The sequence below is a fragment of the Ailuropoda melanoleuca genome, chromosome 11 (genome assembly GCF_002007445.2).
Source record: "Ailuropoda melanoleuca isolate Jingjing chromosome 11, ASM200744v2, whole genome shotgun sequence".
NCBI lineage: Eukaryota > Metazoa > Chordata > Mammalia > Carnivora > Ursidae > Ailuropoda > Ailuropoda melanoleuca.
Genome location: NC_048228.1, coordinates 107804338 through 107824970, shown reverse-complemented (window position 1 = coordinate 107824970; position 20633 = coordinate 107804338). Strand labels below are relative to the sequence as shown.

General features: G+C 61.2%; 1 protein-coding gene across 1 annotated transcript in view; it reads left to right on the top strand.

Annotated features, from left to right (window-relative positions):
• HMX1 (H6 family homeobox 1) overlaps nt 1–20633 on the top strand; it is a 31885-nt gene that overhangs the window by 10311 nt on the left and 941 nt on the right. The window contains 4 exon segments of the mRNA XM_034670984.1: nt 15548–15649; nt 16374–16474; nt 17527–17777; nt 20453–20627. Coding sequence (XP_034526875.1) covers nt 15548–15649; nt 16374–16474; nt 17527–17777; nt 20453–20627 — 629 coding nt within the window.

The window sequence follows — 20633 nt, the reverse complement described above, 5'->3', positions numbered from 1 at the left end:
CTGCCGCTGAGCTCCGGTTCGGCTGGGGGGCGGTTAGGCTGTGGTCCGCAGGCAACACACCCTGCCCCACTTTAAAGACAGTATCCTGAGGTCCCCTTGGGGAAACTGAGGCACTTGCAGCCTCTCCTCCCCTCTGCTAAGACTCAGTTTCTCTGTCTGGGACATGGACACCCAAGGCAGCTCCTGGTAGAGTGGCGAGGAGGACTCATGCTGGCCTCGGGGCAGGCAGGCAGAGGTGAGGGTGAGATTGCTAACGCCAGCAGGTCCTGCCCCGCACTCCAGCAAAGGCCCAAGACACAGTGGGAGCACCCGTTCCTGGGACAGGAAGGGCCGGAATCCTGCTCAAGGCCTGCAAAAGGCTGGGCTACGGGCTCAAGCTTCGGGCAGCAGCGAGTGTGTAACCAGAGGACACCAGTCGTCCTGGGCTGGGAGGAAGGGCGGGTACTGGGGCCATGGGACCCTGAGACCAGCCGCTTCCACCCACAGCTGTGCACGGCCCTGGAGAGCAGCATCGGGGCCCAGAGCCGGGCCAGGAAGGGGGCGGTGTGGGAATCGAGGAGCTGGTGCAGGAGCTGCCCCACTCAGGTAGTTCCCCAGAGCCATTTCTCCCTCAATGCTTAGCGCTCACCGGGCACCCTGACACCCAGCCGCACCTGGCCCCACTCGTTGGTCCTGGGTCCTCCCTTCCTGCTTTGTGCCCGGGCGGAGGGCTGGCACTGGGAGCTTCAGCGGATGGACCCTAAGTGCCACCCCGGGGGAATGGCCTCGGGACAGGTGCTGGTGCCCGGGGAACTTGCCACCGCGGTGCATGCCTGTAGTGCGTGGTCATGGGCCTGCGTCCCCACAGGTGTGTCTGGCCCCCAGACTCCCCTCTGCTGAAAGAACAGGAGGAGCATTTTCTGGAGCGAGGCGGGGACCTGTGGGTTGAGGGCAACTCATGGCCATCAGTCCCAAGCTGCTTGCTGTCCCTGCAGCCTGGGGAGAGGGGGTGCAGCCATGGGTGTCCTCCTTGGAGAGAGCAAACCAAAGTCCAGGGAAACCAAGAAAGAAAACCAGATACTGTTTGCCCAGATCCTGCTTAAAATGTGTGCAAACACTGTAGGCCGGACAGGTGGGGGGTCACGGCCAAAGACCCGGGGGGATTCGGTGGATTTGAGCCTTTAGCCCCGGCCACCCCTCAGAACTCCCAGCCTGAGTGCAGCATGTATGCGGGTGGCCGCCAGGCGGGGTGTGGCAGGAGCCCTGTGTGGGGCCCGCAGCTCTGAGCCTCTAGAGGGGGGTGGTGTTGGGGGAGGGTGTGTTTCGGGGTCAGGTCAGTGACCATGCCGCCACAAGAGAGAAGCTGTCGTGAATGGGCCAGCACCTTCTGCAAGCACCTGTGTTTGAGGGGTGACGCTGTGCTCTGAGCACCCAGCCTCAGTCTTGGCCTCCGTGAAATGGGACCTCACAAGGCTACCTGGTGACCTGGGGTGCACAGGGGCTCACCGGGCTTCTCTCACTCCCCTACCACCTCCCAAGGTCCCAGGAGGGCCTGGGGCCAAAACAAGCACCTGCCTGCTCTGCAGACACTCCGGTCTCCCAGCCAGCGCCCTGCCCTGGACTCGAGGCACCATGTTGGGGAACACCTCCAATGAGACCAGGCATGAGCCGAGAAGGAAGAGCTAGGTGGATTTGGGCTCAGGGAGGGAGGGCTGCCTGGAGGAGGTGGTGTGCAGGCTGCATTCTGGAGGTTAGTCCCTGATGCTGAGTGTTGCCTCCCACCAACCCCCTCCCCGCCCCCGCTGTGTTCCCAGGTTCCCTCTGTTTCCCCGCTCAGGACACTGGTGGCCTTAAAACAGGTGGCCACCAACTGGGATACACCCCTTCCGTCTGCAAAGATTTTTTGATCATCTTCCTTGTGCCCCGCAAGGTTCTAGGCCCTGAGGACAGGCAGGGAACTAAAGCCGGGCAGGCAGGAAGCAGGTGCGTGAGTGCACACTGCACAGTGTGAGGGGTGGGGAGGTGTCCAGGAGGGAGAGAGGAGGCCTTTGAGCCGGGCTGCAGGGACAGGGAAGAGCCCTCGGGCCACGCTGGGGGTCGGGCGGAGACACAGCTGGAGTAGAGAAGGCACAAGGTTCAGCGTCACCGTGCCCACACGGTGGGGAAGGAGCAGGCCATGGTGAATGCCAGGCTCCCGGAGGCAGGTCGAGAGGCCGATCCCCGGAGGCGCCCGGGCCCTGGTCAGCACCCACACCCGCGCTTGGAGGGAGATGCGGGGTGGCCGGGCCCTGCCTCTGACTCTGCCTGCCCTAGGTCAGCGCAGGCTTGGGGCAGTGGGTCACCCAGCTCCGGCAGCAGCCCCAGGAGGTCAGGATCATGGTCCCCATTCTCTAGATAAGGAAACAGGTTCGAGTTGCTAGCAGAATGGCGTTAAACACAGCGGAAGGAGGTGCACCTGCTTTGGGTGCTGAGCTCAAACCATTTGGGACACACCTCACAATCCAGGGGACACTGAACCCCACTGAGGTCAGGTTCTGCCCAGAGAGCCAGCAAATGCAAAGTGGAGCAAGCTTGAGGTTGCGAGGCCAAGGGGAGTTCTGGGGAAGGGGAGGGGGAGGTCCCAGAGGCCCCCACCGTGCCTGCTGGGCTGGGGACAGGCTCTGGTGGCCCTAGGACAGCACTCCCACCAGGGGAGGGGAGCTGGGGGGAGGGGAGAGTCGGATTGGTGCAGAACAGGTATGGCGTGAAGCCAAGCGGCTTCAGTGAAGAGAGCGTAAATGTGGGGAGACTGGACAGCCCTCTCCGACCCCTCCGCACCTCCTGTGAGCCCCTTCACCTGGACGCCCTCCCCTGGGCAGTGGGGACCCACAGCACCTTTAAGAGCAGGGGTTTGTCGCAGTGCCTCACTGCTTGGCGCCCATGTGGGGCCCTCAGATGGCCCCACAGAGTTGGGGTGCTCAGCCGGGGTTGGGGCCTTTGCTGCCCCCTCCCATTTTAGTGGACCTTGGCCTAGGGAAGGCCCTGTCCTCTTGGTCTCTGCCACTTCCCCTTTCCCCCAGGGGACGGCTCTCAGTGGTTAAGTTTGGGGAGATGAGCCCACAGGTTCTGGAAACTATCAGGAGGATGGCCTCAGAGAATCTCGCCTTCAGCAGGTGGTCCTGGGTGAGAGCTGCCCCCCCCACAGGCCCCCCGCTTCCCCCTGGCAAAGCCTGGACACACCTGGTTCTGGCCCCGGGACTGCCTGTCAGCCACAGGCACTGGTCCTCTGCACCTGCACCGTGTTCCCGCTTCACTTCCTGCTGGCAGACTCTTTGCCCCAAGCAGGGGCTAAAACCCCAACACCTCCCACAGGGAGGAAGGGAGGGAGGGAGGGAGCCGAGGGAGGAAGGGAAGGAGAGGGGGAAGGAGCGAGGGAGGGGGGAGCCCCACCATGCACTAGACCCAGTAGAGAGACTTCCAGGAAAGCTGAGCTCGACAGGGCCCCAGAGTTGGGTGTTCACCTGGGTGCCCGAGGCTCTGGGCCCCGCTGGGCAGGGGCTGCCCCCCACCCTCACTCCCTGGGCGGGGCTCAGAACTCAGAGGTGTGGCAGGGTGTGCGTCTGAGAAGCAGGAGGCAGGCTTCGAGATCGCTGAGAGGCAAGGCACAGGAAGCAGAGTTCCTAGGAATTTAATGGAATGCCCTTGTCCCCTGGGTGTGACAGAGCAGGGCCCAGGGCAAGGGTAGGGGGCGAAGGAGGTGGCTACAGCTGGCCCTGCGGGAAGTCCAGGGAACCCCATCCACCCGCTGCTGGCTTCCACTGTCTGATTTATTTCTGAGTGTAGACGTGTTCTGTGCCCGTGTTCGCCCTGCTCCATAAGCGGCCTCCCGGAGATAGGAGGCAGACCCCTGGGCGGAGGGGCTGCTCTCCACTCCTGGCCCAGGAACCTGCCACTGCCCCCGGTCAAGGCGAGTCTGTGGCTGTGTGGCTATGAGATTCGCTCAGCTCTGTGTCTGCTGCGGGGAGCCCTTCCTCGGGTCCTCTCTGGGGCTGTTTCCCCATGGGGCTGCCGGGATGTAGGGGTGCCCGGGACTGGAACCGAGGGGGCAGGGAAGATGGGAGCTGGCTATAGGGGTACCTTGCCCCTACTCCCTCTCGCGCAGCCTGCCAGCTCCTCACTCGCTTTAGGAGAGGCTTTCCGTTTGGATCATTTTGCATCGGCCTGGCCAGGAGAAGGCCCTGAAGGAGTGCTGCAGGGTGCCCGCTGTGCCCCCCAGCGCCCAGCACTCCTTTCTCCCTTCCAGCCCTGTCCCCCTCCCGGGGGGTCATGCAGCAGCTCCTTCCCTCCTGGTGCCTGGGTTCCTCCCTGCGTTGCCCAGTGTACAAAGCATTGCTGGGGGCACATCCTGTTGGGGAAGGCCAGCTGTTTGGGGGGGGTCTCTGCTCTCCCATGGGCATTAGGGAAGGGGTGGCCCCCTCTCTCCGGGTACTGACTTTTCAGCTACAGGGATGAAACTGAAGTCCCAATCTGCCCGTGTGTGTGTGTGTGTGTGTGTGTGTGTGTGTGTGTGTGTATGTGTGTGTGTTTGGGGGGGGCCCAGGGAGCTGCAGGCAGCTGGGGGCCCGCTCTTGCCATTTAACTCCGGAGGAGGGGAGGGCGCTGGCACCATCCCAGCCCCTTGTGGGGGGCCGCTGGCTCTCGTAGACCTGCCAGCAGGGAGAGCAGAGGGAGCCGCCCGGAAGCCAGGGTCTGGGGGCTGGTCTCGTTCCCTGTCTGGGAATTACACAGGTCATCGCCTGCCCATGTGGGCCCACATGGGCCCACAGGTGTCCACTTTGGAGCAAGTGGCTGCTTCCCAGCTTCGGGGAGGGGCAGTGTGCCCCCAAGGGTGCTGGTGGATCACCCCTTGCCCTTCCTGACCCATTTTCTGTTCAGGACGGATGGTGTGGGACTGAAGTCTTAGCAACTCCCTAACACCCGACCATTCCGAGCCTCCCCCAGCCCCTGCCTCTCCGTGCCATGTGCTAAGTCACGTCCCCCCTACCCGCGCAGGGAAAGAGCGGAGCTCAGGAAACTGGTGCTCTCGGGGCCCAGCAAAGAGCTCCCGGCTGGAAAAACATTTTAATTCATTGCCGTCCACCTTGCTTCTTGTTGTAGGAAGAGTGAATGGAAAGTGAGTGAATTTCCACCAAAACGTCTACAAGAGTCGCCCCTCCCCGCATACACACTGGCCCCTACACTCTTGCAGCCTCAGAAACAGCCCCCAGAGCAGAGAAGCCTGCCCCCGCCCCGAGTCTGAGCCTGCTGGCCTTGAACTTGGGCCTGATGTGGCAGAAGGCCACTTTAGCTCCTTGGGGCTTGGGTGGGTCTCCTAGCTCCTCCCTGGCTATGTGGGACCAGGAAGCATGGGCCAGAAGGACACTGGGGTCTCGGGACCCCTCCCACATCCTGCGCTTCTCCATGAAGCCCCATTCAGCTGTCATAGGCCACGGCAAGTGTCCACTGTCCACCCTGCCTTCCCCTTGTGGGCAAGGGTGAGTCTGACCCCACTGGCTGGGCCCTTTCCTGGGTCCAGAGCAGGGCCTCAATGCCCAGCTGTATCCGGTCGGCGGTTGTCAAACAAAGGACACAAGAGATGAGGGGGCTGAATTCCTCCAAGCCGAAGTCCATAGTCTGTGGAACAAGGGTAAAGTGGGCCCCGGCTGGGGCACTGAATGAGTCGCAGGGACCACCCTGACCACTCCCCTCGCTGGGTTTCCCTCCCCTCCCCCTCCCCCCCAGGTCTGCCTGGGCCCTGGCTGTGGGGCTGAGTTCCCCCATTCAGGGGGAGGGACAGGCTGTGCCTGCAGAATTCCCCTGGACACAGTCTAAGGAGCATTTTGGGGAATGGGGAGGAGGCATTTTGAAACCCCCTTCACTTCGACCCCGTGGTAGCCCCCAAACCAGAGGCCTTATTTTGTCCTCCAAACAATGTGGGATGTAGGGATGCGGGAGGTCTTAAGGGGGAAAGTGCCAATTTGCACGTCTCTGCCCAGAACGGTGGTACCTCGAGGCAGTTCCAGAAGTCTCCTCATGGTGGTGCTCTTGGGACAGGACCCGCGCATCCAGAGGCCTCCAGACCCTGCGTGGCTTCTGCTTTTTAAGCTTTCAGAATAAATTAGCCTTAGGTGGATACCTCCACCGCAGGGCCATCTAAGGAAGCAGAATTCCAGCAAAATCTGGTTTATTTATAGCGTCAGGTCCAAGACGCTGTTTGTTTTCACGCACCCTCCCCAGGCCCCAAGAATGAAATGTTCGGTGATTTGGACACTCCGTGTTTCTGGACACGTTGATTCAAGACCGCCTTTCTAGCTGGCTTGGTGCACCGTGGCTCTGCACCGTGAGCCGCTGGGGACACCGCGGACGGGGAGCCTGCCGCCCCAGGTCTCCCTGCACTGTGACAAGGCACGGCCCCTTGTGCCTCTCGCCTTGTGGCCCCTGCCACACCGGGTGCTCCAACAGGCTGGTGAGTCTCAGGGTGCTCCAACAGGCTGGTGAGTCCAAATGGAAATTTCACTGATCACAACAAATCGTCAGCACAGAGGCCCACGTGGGCCATGGCACTGAGTGAGGTTAGAGACCTGGCCACGGGACACGACGCAGGGCCACACCCTTGGTGGCTCGGAGCAGAGGAGCGTGTGGCGGGGTGCAGTTTCTGGCTTGCCGTCCGTGGGGCTCAGGCAGGACTGGGACCCAGCAGCTAGGCTTATGCTGAGCCCCCTCAGGCGTGCAGTGTTCAGGAAAGCTGCCATGACCCGACACTCGTCAATGGCACAGATTCAGGGCGTTGTGTGAGATCCGGTGACCGGCATGTCAGATTTGACGGGCCTGGGAGCTCCGTGATCCAGGCGCCGCCCCCACCCAGGGCTCCCCACCCCGCTGTCCCTACCTGCCCAGGGAACGCAACTGTCCTCAGGCAGGCTCTGGCCAGCCTCGGTGGGCTCACCCCAGGGAGGGAGCATGGGGAGAAGGGGGCAGAGGAAGCCACGAGGTGGGGGTGTGATCCCGCCCACCCCAGATATCACCCAGGGCAACGCTGGGCCTGTGTGCGAAACCCAACCACACCATCCTACTGTGAGGCGTGCCACTCGGCACACAGCTCAAAACCCCCTCAGTCACAGCTTTTCCACAGAGGTGTACACGATGGGCAGCCTCAAGTGTGGGCCCCAGCCCAGAGCTTGCCTCTCGTACGTGCCGAGTGGGCTCTCACAGACGCTTTCTCAAACAAGCTGGCCTCTCGCTCCAGGCTTCGCCGGGGCCCAGTCTTGCTGCACATCCTTTCAAGTGTAAGGAAAGGGGATGGTAGGAGCAGAAAAAGATGGAGTGAGCGATTTTGTGTGATAGTGAGTTCCCTGTTAGGAGAGGTGTGCAAGCAGCAGGTAGATGACCTCTGTTAGGAGGTTTCTACACTGAGCCACTGTTTGGGACCCTCCCTCCGAATTCATTTCCCAGGATGATTTCCAGGCGTGGCTCCAGGCCTTCTTTCTGCAGCCAGGGGGCTGGCCTCGCCCAGGCCGAGAGAGCAGATGGCCATTGTTCAGGAAGCCTAGACGGACCTGGGCCCAAACTGCTGCATTGCAGGCCGACGTGGACTTCGGCGGTGTAGTGGTCAGGGCAATAACGTCAGCCCAAGGATGTGGGGTCCTAGTCCCTGAGAACATACAGATGTGACCTTGGGTGGGGAAAGGGTGTTTGTAGATGTGATTAGTTAAGGCTATTGGGATTATCCTGAATTACCCGAGTGGGCCCTAAATGCAATTACATGCATGTTAATACATGGGAGACAGAGGGAGATCTGTCGCACGCACTCACAGAGGGAGGGGAAGATGGAGACGGGGTGCCCGCAGTCCCAGAGGCTGAAAGAGGCAGGGAGTCTCCTCCGCTCGAGCCCCCAGAGGGAGCATGGCCCTGCTACACTTTATTCCCACCCCCCGCCCCATCCAGGGTACGGATTTCGGACCCCTGGCCCCCAGGACTGTGAGAGAACACATTTCTGTCGTTTGTTTGCAGTGATGGATGAGTGTGAGCGCGGGCCAGGTGTCCCCGGCTTGGGGGATTCAGAGGCACGCTCAGTGTCCTGCACATGCTCAGAGCCCAGGGCAGGACTGCACAGGGGCCCAGCGGAAGGGCATTGGGTCTGGGGCTCCCACAGGAATGTGGGTGGGGAGGGCTCCCCTCCCCCTGCAGACACACCTCTGCAGCAGCAGAGCCTGGGTGGGGGCAGGGAGAAAACCAGAGTGTGCGTCTTGCCTCCTCTCCTTCAAACTCTTTCTCACACTTCGGTTTTCAGACCGACCCTGCAGACCCCAGAACCGATGCTCTCTGCAGGCCCGGTGCCTCCGAGATACAGGCACTTGGATTCCTGGGTCTTCCCCGGGGCCGAGCCTCCACGTCCCAGCCAAGCCCCTCTGGAGAAGCCTAGGCTCTGCACAGATGATGATGGATGGGATGGGCAGTGATGCCATTTTAAATGCACCCCTCCATCTGGCAAATACTCCATCTCCTTTGGGACCCACTGAAAGGCTCGCTGGTTTGGGAGGACCCGCTCCGAGCCGGGCTGACCGCCTCTCCCCACTCCGTGCTGACCCAGGGGGCCATGCTCAAACTGATAACAATCTGAGGGGGCTGCCAAGTGGGAGGCGGATGGGAGGAGAAGGCTTGACTCTCATCAGTGCACTCCAGCTGTGCGCGCTCCACTGGACTCCGAATGCAGTGCTCCCTTTCCGATGCTGAGCTGCCTGTCCACTCACAAGGGAGCCGCCGGGCCAGGGCGACGGAGGACAAAGGCAGGGGGCAGTGGCGGCAACCTCGCCAGCAGTTCCATAACTTAGATGCCACTTGACACCCGTTAGTCCGGCAGAAACCAGCAAAAGGAGTGCTGTGCTGCCTGCTGGCAGAGGCGTGGAGAGATGCACCCTACGCGCGAGCAGGAGGTGCTAGAGCTGCTTGGACAAGCACGGTGGGACAGCGTGTCAGTGCCACACGCACGCACGCCGGGGCCCATCTGTCCTACTGCAGGATTCTCTCCCGCGGAAACTGAAGGAGCAGCGCCTACAGGCACGGCGACACGCTTCCCCGTAAGAGGACGCAAACCCGGCGCTCTGTGGCCGTCAGAACCTGGAGACTACTTAGGCCACGAAGAGGGGCATGCTGGGAAGCCGTGGCCCATCCGCCACGGAGGTAGACGCAGCCCGCAGGCAGCTGACGGGGCTGAGCTGGGAGCCTCTGTTCCGGGTTGGAGCCTGCGTAGAACAGTGAGTCCAGAGCCCTGACGCATCGGACGGTGCGGTCGAGCACATGCGTGTGTCTGTAGCCTGCAGGATGAAATGAGTCCAGGGAAAATGGGTGCAGGTGTATGTTGGGCTGGGTCTCCAGGGGGATGAGATGGGGTGGGCGGGCACTGATGGGGCCTCTGGCAGAGGGCATAGGAGCCCAGGCTGTGCAAGTGTGCAAGGGGCATGCACGGGGCATCCATCCGTGTGCACACGGGGTATCTGTGTGGGTGTGGGGACACAGTGTGCAATTGTGTGTGGGTGGGATGGGTTTGTGCTGTGTGTGGAGGTGTGCAAGGGTGTGGACAAGGGTGAGGGGGTATAGGGAGAAGTGTGCATGTGGGTGTGGGTGTGAGTAGGCCCGTGTTTGTGAGGGTGGGGGTGTATGGGGGATGGGAGCGTGTGTGCACGTGTGTAGGTATGCACGCATGTTGTATTGTGTGGGCATGTATGTGTTGTGTGTGTGAGGGTGTGGATGTGTGGGGGTGCATGTGTGCCCACATGTGTGTGGGGGTGGGGGTGTGTATGAGGGGGTTGGGGGGTGTGTTGTGTATGTGTGGGTGTGGACGGAAGTGAGTGTGTGAGTGTGGGTGTGAGCTGTGGGGGGGTTGGGGTGCATGTGTGCACGCGTGTTGTGTGCATGCCTGTGTGTGTGAGGGGGTTGGGCCGTGGCCGTGTGTGTGCACCCGTGTGCGTGTGTGAGCACGTGTGTTGTGTGCATGTGAAGGGGTCGGGGTGCGTGTGTGCCCGTGGGGATGTGTGAGTGTGGGCGTGGATGTGTCTGTGCCCCAGCGGGGGGCTGCCTGAGAAGCGGGAGGGGCCGTGGCGGAGGGTGGGCGGCGGGTTTCCAGATGGCCTGTATTATCTCTTTTACATCATCACGTATTTTCCACATTTCAACTTCTCGGTGCTGAGCATGTATTATTTATATAATATAAACGCTCTTTTGTGGGAATGAAAGGTTGGGGTGACGGCAGAGGCCCTGAGACCCAGGGGAGCCACACAGGCACCTCACCGGGGTGAGGGGTACCCTCGGGGCACCCTCATCAGTGTGGCCCAAGGGCAGCATCGGGGCCCCAGACCCCCCTCCAGCCTTGGGGGACTCCATCAGTCCCGCCGGGGTCCCCGGGGCTCTCCCCCACACCCTTGCACCCAGCCCACCGCTGGGGGGACTGACTGAGGGGCCCCAGCCTCTGGCTCCTCTGCCAGATGACCCTCACAATTCTTCCCTCCCAGCGTGTCGCCTGGCACTTTTTCCCACTTCTTTTTCTGTAATTCAATAAAGTCTGCACCTGGTAGAAAACTCAAATGGCCCCAAGGTGCACGCAGTGTGGCAGCCCGTCGCCCTCCCGCCCTTGTCTCCGAGGAGGGAGCAGCCCACGTGTCTCTTCCCTGGGGCAGCAGCGGGGCTGCTGGAAGTAGGTGCCACGGGCGGGGGTGGGGGGGGGCTAGGACAGCAGAAATTCCTTGTCTCGCAGCCCTGGTGGCCAGAAGTCCCAGATCAAGGCGCCCCAGGGCCGCGCCCCCCGGAAGTCTCCAGGATTGGTTAGCTCCAATCCTGCGGGGGTGGCAGGCGAGGCAGTGGTCCTCCCTGCACTGTCCCCTGCACCTGTCTCTTCAGAGTGCTCTTTCTGGGAGACATGGGTTTTAGAGCCTCGGCTACTCCAGTGTGACCTCACTTAACCGATTACATCTGCAAGGACTCTGTCTCCAAATGGGTCCCATTCTGAGGTCAGGACTCCAACATAGGACATTTCAGGGGGATACAGTTCAGCCCATCACAGAATGTGCACCCACGAGTGTGTGTGAACACAGCCTTGCATAGTACCTATGTGTGTGCACAGAAAAATTTGTACTTGCCCCCTCCCATTTACACACATGCTGTGCCCTCCTGCTGCCTCCCCCCAGCCGATATGGGGCAATGGGGCACCCCTCCCCCCCCAGCTGCCTGATGCTGAGGCCCCGTGGCCATGAATCACTGTTCACATAACCAACTCCCTGCTGATCTGCACATGGATCTCACGTTTTTCCATTGCAGTGAGTTACCTTGGTGTCGTCCGCCCTCCCCAGTCTTTGTGGGGGGGTTTGTGAGCGTGGTGAAGCCCCAGACAGGGTCTGCCCAGAGCTGGGGCTCCAGGAAGGGCTCGCGGAACCCGCTGGGCGTGCAGGGCTGGTGAGGAGTGGGGCTTCCTCCCGCCCACCCCCCAGGAGTGCCCTGCCCTTCAACAGGGCAGCTGAGCAGTCCAGCCGACATTCCTGGGCCAGATGTTCCAGCTGGCACCCTGCACTGGGCGGGGGGCGGGTGCACAAGTACGCCCTGCTGGGCCACAGGCATCCGCCCCAGGACCAAAAGGGGGGAGTCCGCCCGGCCAGACTGTGGGGTTCCCGTGCTGGTTGGTTTCCAGAAATTTCCCTCCAGGTCCTGGGAAGAGGTTCCCTACACTGTGGTCACAGCCCTTTGTTCCAGCCCCATTGCTTCAAATCACTTGCAATCAAGGTCACGGGCAGCACAAGCTGAAGGTCCCGAGTGGTCTGGATAACTGAACACAAATCTCTGTCCCACTCTGGAAACCAAAACGTGCTTCCCCCTGGAGAGGCTCTTCATATGAGAGCCAGACCTTCCTGCTCCCTGAGCCGTAGCGACCACAGCATGCCTTTACTGAGGCGGGAGCCGGCCGCATCGCATCCAGCAAGATGTGACTATGGACACAAGGTCCGCATCCCACAAGGAAGATTTTGTTACCACCCTTCAGAAAGGGCACGAGCTCGCCCACCCAAGGAGCGTGTCCTCCGCCAGGCAAGGCATTAGTTCTGCATACACCGTGTCCCCATCCCCGGGGTCTTATACATGCACTTCCAGAGGAGGAAGGGGAGATCCGCGAGGCTCACTGCTGGTCAGCGGCAGGGCTGGGACCCAAATTCACACATTACCGTGAAATGCACTGAGAAAAGAAAACCGGATGGATGGATAAAGGGACGGAGAGATAGGCAGCTGCGGTAAAGCGAGGAGAGCAACCTGCTAACGGAAGAATCTAGAGGGTGGGGTGTTCTCCGGCCAATTCTTCCAGCCTGTGCATGTTTGAAAGTTTTCAAAATAAAATGTTGGAGAGAAAATATAACCTTCACGAGTGAGAGTTCCTGGCAAGGTCCAAGGTCTGCTGGGCATCTGCTAGGGGGTGGGGGGTGCACGCAATCAGGTGGGTGCTTACTCCAAGAGGGGACGGACATGACACAGCCACCAAGCCCGGGCTAGGGGTGAGCAGAGGCACCCACCCAGGGCAGGTGTTGCAGGCAAAGGGCCCAAGGGCTGAAGGTGGAGCAGCCTGGCAGGGAGTCTTTGTCAGGACCGAGGACCCTGCCCAGTGCACAGGGGCTGACGCATCCTTCCATCTGGGCGCCTCCCACACAGACTCAGAGCTGTAAGTGGGACGGGCTGGGCCCCCTCTGGGGCTTCCTTGGAGAGAGGGCATCTTCAGGGCTGGCTGGGGAGCACTGGCTGGGGAGACGTCGCCAGGCTGGGGGAGGGGAGTGGGGGGACTCGCACAGACGCCTTGCTGAGCATCCCGCTCCAGTGCCCAGGACACCATTTTACTCCTCCTACCCCTTTCCCTCCAACCCTGCTCCCCCTTCCTCCTCGCTCCCTCCACCCTACCCCGCAACCCCCCTCCTCCTCCTTCACCCTCCACCTCCCAGGGAGTGGAACTCTGGGAACCATCCACTTAACACGTTATGAAAATTAGCTTCTTCTTTCCCGTGTTTAAAAGGGGGGCTTTCACAAGGAGGGATGTGGCTAGACCCTTAAAAAAAAAAGGCAGCCCAAATAATTTTCAGACATTTGGTCTTTTTCAAAGCAAAATTTTTAATATACACCAAAGACTTGCCTGCACCGTGATCTCCACTCAGCCCAGACCAGCCCCACATGGTGGGCGACACTGCCGGTCTTGCTCTTCAGGGGAGGTCCCTGGGGGGCCCCGCGACTGGCCCACGACCACAGTGGACTCAGCAGCTGAGCTGGGTGCCTGACTGCACATCTGGACGGCTGCAAGGACACTTCACGCTGGCTGTGACATGGGGAGCAGACCATCTGACGAGCCACTAAGGATGGACTGGGTTCTCCCCCATCTCCAGTCTGGCCTGAGCACCAGCAGATAGATACCGAGACAGGGTCCCTTTGCATGGCCACTGCCCTCACTATAAGCCTCCTTTGTTCGTGGCCATCCCTCCCTGCCCCGAACGTGCCCTCCCTTCCGGGTTACTCCCCCTAAGGCTCAGGTCTAACCCTGCCACCTCCCAGTTAAACATCCCTCAGTGGCTCCCCATTGCCTTGCAAACTAAAAGCCATATTCTCTAGTTCTCAGCGCACAGGCCCTCTTGACTTAACTGCGACCCATCCCTGCTCTGTCCTCCCCAGCAGCTCCCCCATGTCCCCCTCGTCTCCCTGCCTCTGGGGGCAAAGCAACCTGCTCTGCTGAGCGACCAGACAATCACTACCTAAAACAACCTGTTGTCCCCTCACACTGTCACAGTGTCACAGACGGAAGTCAGATAAAACCAGGTGATGATGTGAGGACAGGGACGCTGATGGAGCCGTTCTGCTCTGAAGTGCTGAGTGAGGCCACATCACTATAGACCCTTCACCCCCGGAGTGCCATTCTGGGGGCCTGCACCCCCAGACAACTCTCAGAAAGACCCTCAGGTGTTCATTCCAATGCCGTGGACAATAGCAGAAGCTGGCAGCAACCTAAACGTCCCCCAGTGGGGCAGCCCACTCCCCATGTGGCACATACGGGTCTCTTCCTGACCGACTACAGAAGATCCCTCAACCCACAATCTGAAGACCCTCTTACTGAGAGATGGGGTCCAAGCCCCCTCGCCATGGGCCCGAAGGGCTCTGGGGCTGCTGCAGTCCACAGAGTACAGAGGAGCGATGCTCCAATCCCCAGGTCAGGCTCTTTGCCCTCTCCCTCCACCCCCCTCCACATGCGCTCTGGAAACCCAGGCTGTGTGGGAGCCAGGTCCCCTGGAGAGGACCACATAGGGCTCCCTCAGCTGACTCCAGCCTCAGCCCTCTGATAAATGAGTCTGGACCTCACCCACCGCCCCTCGTTCCACCCTCACCCACCTTCAAGTCTTCCACTGGAGACAAGCCCCCCGACCCACAGACCCCGTGAGCCCCTAACAGATGGTTGTTTTACATCACTAAGTTTGGGGAAATGGGTGATGCGCCGTAGTAACCAGAACAATGACATATGTGGCTTAAAAATCAGTACTACATTTTTCAGCACAGATAGATCTCCAATTTATGCTTTAAGGTTAAAAAAAAGAGAGATGGGGAGATATGTAAATTAATACACAAGTGTGAGTTGGCATGAGGGGGAGCTAAGGACAAATGGGACTGGGGAAAGAGAGGAAGGAAGCAAGAGTAAGACGGAATTTGAATTTAAAAGTGGACATTCCCCACGGTGGGTGTAGAGATTACTTAAATATAAAAAATGAATACATAAACGTGGACATTCCCTAAAATTATTTTTTTAAAAAAAGGCTTATTAAGACCACACACAACAGGTGGTGGCCGGGCTGCGGTTTGCCACCAGCACTTCTTTGCGCTATGGGGCATCTGTGGCTATCAGCCCTGAGCTAGGCACTTGGGACCCAGGTGACAAGGCCCGGTCCCTGCTCCTTGTCCAGCCGAGAAGAGCACTGGGTGTCCTCTAGGACCATTTGCTGGGACTCTACGGGGTCCCCCTGCACAGGGGAGAGAGCGAGCTGGAGTGGGTAAAGGAAGGCCAAGAGTGGACCGAGAAGTAAGGAAGGGTGGTGGCCGTGGGAGTGCCTCACAGAGCCGGAGACACAGAGAGATGACAACCTGACTTGGAGGCTCTGCTTTTCTGCACCAGGGGTCCCTCTGCCCCGCGCTCAAGGGTGACCGAAAACTTGAGCTCTGGCCCCCTGAGCGCCAGAAACCCCGCTCAGGTCAGGGCCCCGTCGTGGCGGGGTCAGTCTGCAAAGAGTGCCCCGACCGCGGACCCACTGCGGGAGACTGTCCTGGGGTTGAGAACAGCCAGCCCCCGGAGTGGCCCACCGGGCAGAAGGCGCAAAGCCTCCGTGGCTGTGGTCCCTGGCTCCGGCCTCTGCCCGCAAGCCTGTCTCAGAACCGGCTTCTCCTCCCACCTGGACGTGGGGCTGCCCTCAGGGACCCGCGCAGCGCACAGAGGCAGGAGGCCTGGCCGAGCACCATGCGGCTTCCTCCCCTCCATAACCAACCCCGCGCCCCAAAGGCGACCACTGCCCACTCTCTCGGTGACTGCGCCGAGCACTCGGTCTCCGCCGTCACAGTCGCGGCGAACCGGTGCCGCGCCCTCGGCAACCACGGGGAGGTGGTGAGAAGGCCCAGGCTCCTCCGCTCGCGTTCAGCCTGTCCCCTCGCCTCGCACCCCGACCTTCCTCACCCAGTCCTGGGTGCGCCCAGCCTCCCCAAGAGTCTGCTGCGGCAGGGCGCTTCCTACCGGAGGTTCATAGAAGAAACCCAGATGGGAGGGGAGGTGCCCCGCCCAGGGCCGCACACCCAGAGGGCAGAGAGCGGAGAGAATTAAAACCCAGACTCCCAAGGAAGCCCCCACTCTCAGGGTGCGTGGAAATAACGCGAGTAAGGTCACCAACCTCTCAGAAATGTGCAGAAGGTGGGCCCAGGGCAATTTGCCTTAAGTAGGTGGTTATCTGGAAGCCACCCACCCCACAGCCATTGTCTTTCTATCTGGGTCTGTCTCTGGCCTCAGTTTCCTCAACTATCAGAAGTACGCTCCGTCTGATCAGATTACACCGTGTGATTAGCACCGGGGTAGCATTTCCCTTCCCAAAGGACTGAGGCTGCCATTTCTTCTCTGGGCTTAGCCCCTTCTGGCTCTACCCCTGGAGTTTCTCTGACGCTGGGTGCCCCCAGGGAACAATACTTGGGAGACCCCAGCTCTTCCCTAAGACCCCAGATGTCTCCACTTTTGCCCAGCGTCCTTATCTACACAACGTGGGAAGAACCTTCATCCCTGTGTCTGCCTCCAGGCTGGGGTGAGTCCCTGTCTTTGACGGTCTTTGTCCTTTCTGGGGCAGAATGTGAGGGCCAGAGAAGACCCGCCCAGCATCTGGCTCTCCAGGCTGCAGAAACGCACCCCCACCCCATGTCAGTGCCAGCACCGGGAACTCCTGGGCTGGTGAGGGGCTGACCAGGGGAAGCTGGCTGGAGGCAGGCACTCCAGGGAAAGCACTCAGGGCGCCCAGCGTTGCACAGTCCCGCCGTCTATGCCTTGTTCTGGCTTGGTGTCCGGGCCTCACCACTCGGCTCCCCCATCCGACTTCGGGCCCTCTGCGCCGGGAGGAACTGGAATTACAGGCCTGCCAGAGCTACTTACCGTCTGGGGTAGTCTCTGCTCGCCTCGCCTCTGTTTTCCCTTCTGGAAAATGGGGTCGATGCTTCCGTGAGGTGGCTGATCGCAGACTTGTAATGAGCCAGGAGCCCTCCTGCAGCCCTGCAGCCCTCCCAGGAAAGCGCGGGCAGCACTCGGTTGGACTGGGGGTCCCTGGCTGGCACGGGGGCGGGCAGGATGTATCTCTCTGAGATAACCCCCGTCCGATGAAGCTGGCTCCACCCGCGCGACCGCGCTGCGAGCCAGGTCACAAGGTTACTCCTGAGCGGACACAGCTCCAAGGGTGGCGGCGCGGGCCGGGATGAACTTTTGTCCCCTGCTGCAGAAAGGGGAGGAGACTCGCCAGGGGTTCACAGTCTAGAAACGGAGGCCCAGTGAGGGATGGGGCCTGCTCCCAAGACTTCCTCGGCCAGGGGCAGGAGCTCCCGCCCTCCGACTAATGCCCGGGCCTGCCTGGGAGCCGGGCTCTGGGGAGCCGCTCGCACTCCGCGGGTCTTCGGGCGCGCTGCGGGCAGGGGGAGCGGGGGTGGGGGCGAACATTTCCTTACGTTCTGAGACTGAGCCTGGGCACGAGAGAGTTGTATGGCACCGCATTTGGCATGGAAAGCATATTTTATTAAGTGTAAATATTGAAATATGCCCCGACACCAAGAGTCTTTAAAAAAATGGCTATGGCCCAGCCTCTGACGGTTTCTTGGAAGTCCCGGGGTCTTTACGCCCCCTGTGCACACGCACATCCACACACACGCGCGCACACACACGTGCACACACGCACATACCACACTCGCGAGCGCGCGCATAGTTACTCACGCTTGGTCCAACACTCTCCCCGCGGCGAGGCAATTACGACCGCGGCGGGACGGTGATTGGCCAGCCCGCCTCTCATCGGGGCCCCCCGGCCAATTGGGCGGCCACCCGGCCGAGGCCCCGCCCCCGCCCTCCTCCCCCGGCCCGGGCGGCCCGGGCGCGCTGGGCCTCGGTCCCCGGCCGCCCCCCGGGCCCGGGCCGCCCTACGCGCTGGGCTGCGGCGGCGCGACGCGCTGGTACCCTCGGGCGCACGGCGGCTACGGAGGCGGCCTCAGTCCGGACAGTGAGTGGGGGCGCCGGGAGGGGTGGGCCGGCGGGGACTGTGCTCGGGGGCTTTGGGTCCGTCGGAGGCCTTTCTGGGCCACTCTCCTCCTCGCGTGTAGCGGGGCGGGTTTGGAGGCCCGCTCCCCGGGACAGAGTCCCCACAAGGCTTCGGCGTCACCCGTCGGCGGGCTCTGCGGGTCCCAGCGAGGCTGGAGAGCCTGCGGAGAGGAGCCCAGGGACCGGGGACGACGGACCACTGACGCAGAGTGAGGGAAGGGGGCTGGAAAAAGACAGGGAAAGATGGAGAGCAGGGAGAGGGTGGGAGAAGAGGGAAGGATGGAGGAAGAAGGAGAGGGATGTGAGGAGAGAGGAAAAGAGAAGACCAGACATAGAAGCCCTGTGGGTGATGGTGAGCAGACAGGGAGGTAACGGGCAGCAGAAGAAATAAGGACAAAGTAGAGTCCAACCCGAAACGTGAAGGGGCTGGAGCAGAGGGAACTACTGTTGGGGGACTGGATAGTGGAGGGGGAGCATCTGTGCCCCCCAAATCCCATCTCCTCTGAGAGCTGCAGATGGGCTGGGGCCCACTGGGCCTCCCTCTTGGTCCTCCCAGGCAAGAATGGAGCCTGTTCTGAAACCCCCAGTCCCACCCCCCTCTCTTCCTTTTCTGCCCCTCCTCCTCCCATGCCTTTGTTCCCTGCTGAGGGCTCAGAAGCTGGGAGTGGGGGGTTCTCAGCCCCAGAACTGCCCACCCCTCTTGCCCTGAGTTCTGCTCCCTCGCCCAGGGCTCATTGCCTCCCTTGGGGCCTACCCTTTGGAGGAAGACCCCTGGGAGGAACACCAGGAAGTTCTTCCAGTGCTGGCCCCCAGGCTTGCCCGCAACCTCCCCCCCACACTATAAAGTCAGCTGAAGATCTTCCAGGCTCTTGCTCCGAAATCCATTCGTGTGCGCTGGGGGGTAGGTGGCCAGACCCCTCTCACCTCTTGAATAAACCCCCTCTCTGGAGCGGGAGTGACCCTTCTGCAAAGGGACCCACCTCACAGAGCCCATACCCAGAAAAGTCTGGGGCTTCCCCCCCCTCACATATATTGGATCAGGGCTCGGTGGTTTCCCTAAAATCAAACGATCACATTTAGGGCCCCCCTGGGAGTGTTTCTGAGAAGGTCTGGCAGGGTGAGATGTGTCCCCACCTTGCCCCAGGGTTTTCTTCCCCCGCAGCCCGGGTAGCAGCTCCTGACGACAGGGCTTCTTGTTTCGTGCAATGCGGGTTAGGGCCCAGGGTTCCCCCAGAGCCGGCAGGCCTGGCGTGCTGTCTCGTGGTAGTGCGTGGGCCGCTGTGAGTCTGGGGGCTTCGGGTGTGGTGGGGAGGAGAGGCTTCTCCTATCTGGTAGCACACACGCCAGGCTGGAACCTGACTCCCGGTCAGGCACTGGGAGGGCTCGCACCACTGGGGCTGGGCAGGGGCGCCCGCGAATCTGCACACCTCCAGGGGCACTGGGGTATGGCCCAGGCCACACACACAAGCCCAGCGGTGTTGCCATATCTTGTAAACACTGACGTTGCCGGCGCACCACTGGCTTCCGAGGGCTGGGGGGGCTGGAGGGGCCAAACTCCACTTAGACCTGGCAAGCCTTGGAGCCCGGGGGGGGCGGCGCTCAGGCCAAGGCGAGGCAGAAGGGCAAGCTGGCCCAGGCGGCCGGAATCCTGCATCCTGGCCGCTGCAGTCTTCAAGGGGGGGCCTGGAATCTGGACTAGCTCTGTGACCTGGGCAGCTCTTTCACCCAGAGCCACCATCCCTTGTGAGTCCTGGGGGGCATCTCCTTAGTGGTGGGAGACCAGGTGGAGTTCAGTATTTGGGGCCTGAGCTCAGGAACCCCTGCAGCCTTCTGTAACCCCGAGGCCACGGGCTCAACCACGGCTGCACACAGTGGTTGGGATGCGGTGCAGCCCTTGTGTTTTTGCAGAGCCCCGTTTGTACTGGGGGGAGAGTGGACACGTAGGTCTCTGTGGGTATTTGGGTGAGGGTTACAGGAAGTGGGGAGTGGGTGGGTATCCCAGTGTCACCTGGAGTTTTGTTTGGGGGACTGTTTGCATTTGTTTATTCTTCTGTGGGATGTTTCTATGCAAGCGGGAATTTTGCCTCCGCTTCTGAAAGTGGATGGGGAGGGTCACAGAGGCGGGTCTCTAGTTCTGTGTCTGGGGCCCTTGGTGTAGGGCTAGGTGTTGGGGAGTCAGGGTGCCCTTGTTTGTTTTCCAGTGCACACAGGTGTCGCGGAGGGGAGGACATCCTTCCTCCCAGCAGCGTGGTGCCTGCGAGGCTCTGTCCTGGTTCAGTGCGGAGCCAGTGGTTTCTGGAATCTCTCTTCTTTCTGTTTGCATTTTTGTGTTTCTTTTCTTTCCTCTTTCCCCTTTCGTCTTCTGGCGTGGATGTGCAGCTCTGAGTGAGAGTGTTGCCAGCCCGTTGGTTTCCAGTGTTGCTCTCTGGTCTTCCAGCTCACCTCTTCCTACCTCTGCCTTTCTCCATCTCTGGGCGAGATTTCCAAGCAGCCGAACGGGATGCAGGGCCCTGCGCGGGGACTATATCCCTGCAGGCAGCTGTGGGTGAGCCCATAGGCTGGGGAGGCAGCCGGCCGCAGTGATCGGGTCTGGGGATCAGCCCCAGAACCAACCGTGTGCCCCTCTCTCCCCTGCAGCTAGCGACCGGGACTCACCGGAGACCGGCGAGGAGATGGGCCGCGCCGAGGGCGCCTGGCAGCGGGGCCCCGGGCCGGGAGCGGTGCAGCGAGAGGCAGCCGAGCTGGCGACGCGGGGCCCGGCGGCCGGCGCGGAAGAGGCGGTGGAGCTGGCGGAGGCCCCCGCCGTGGCGGGGTGAGG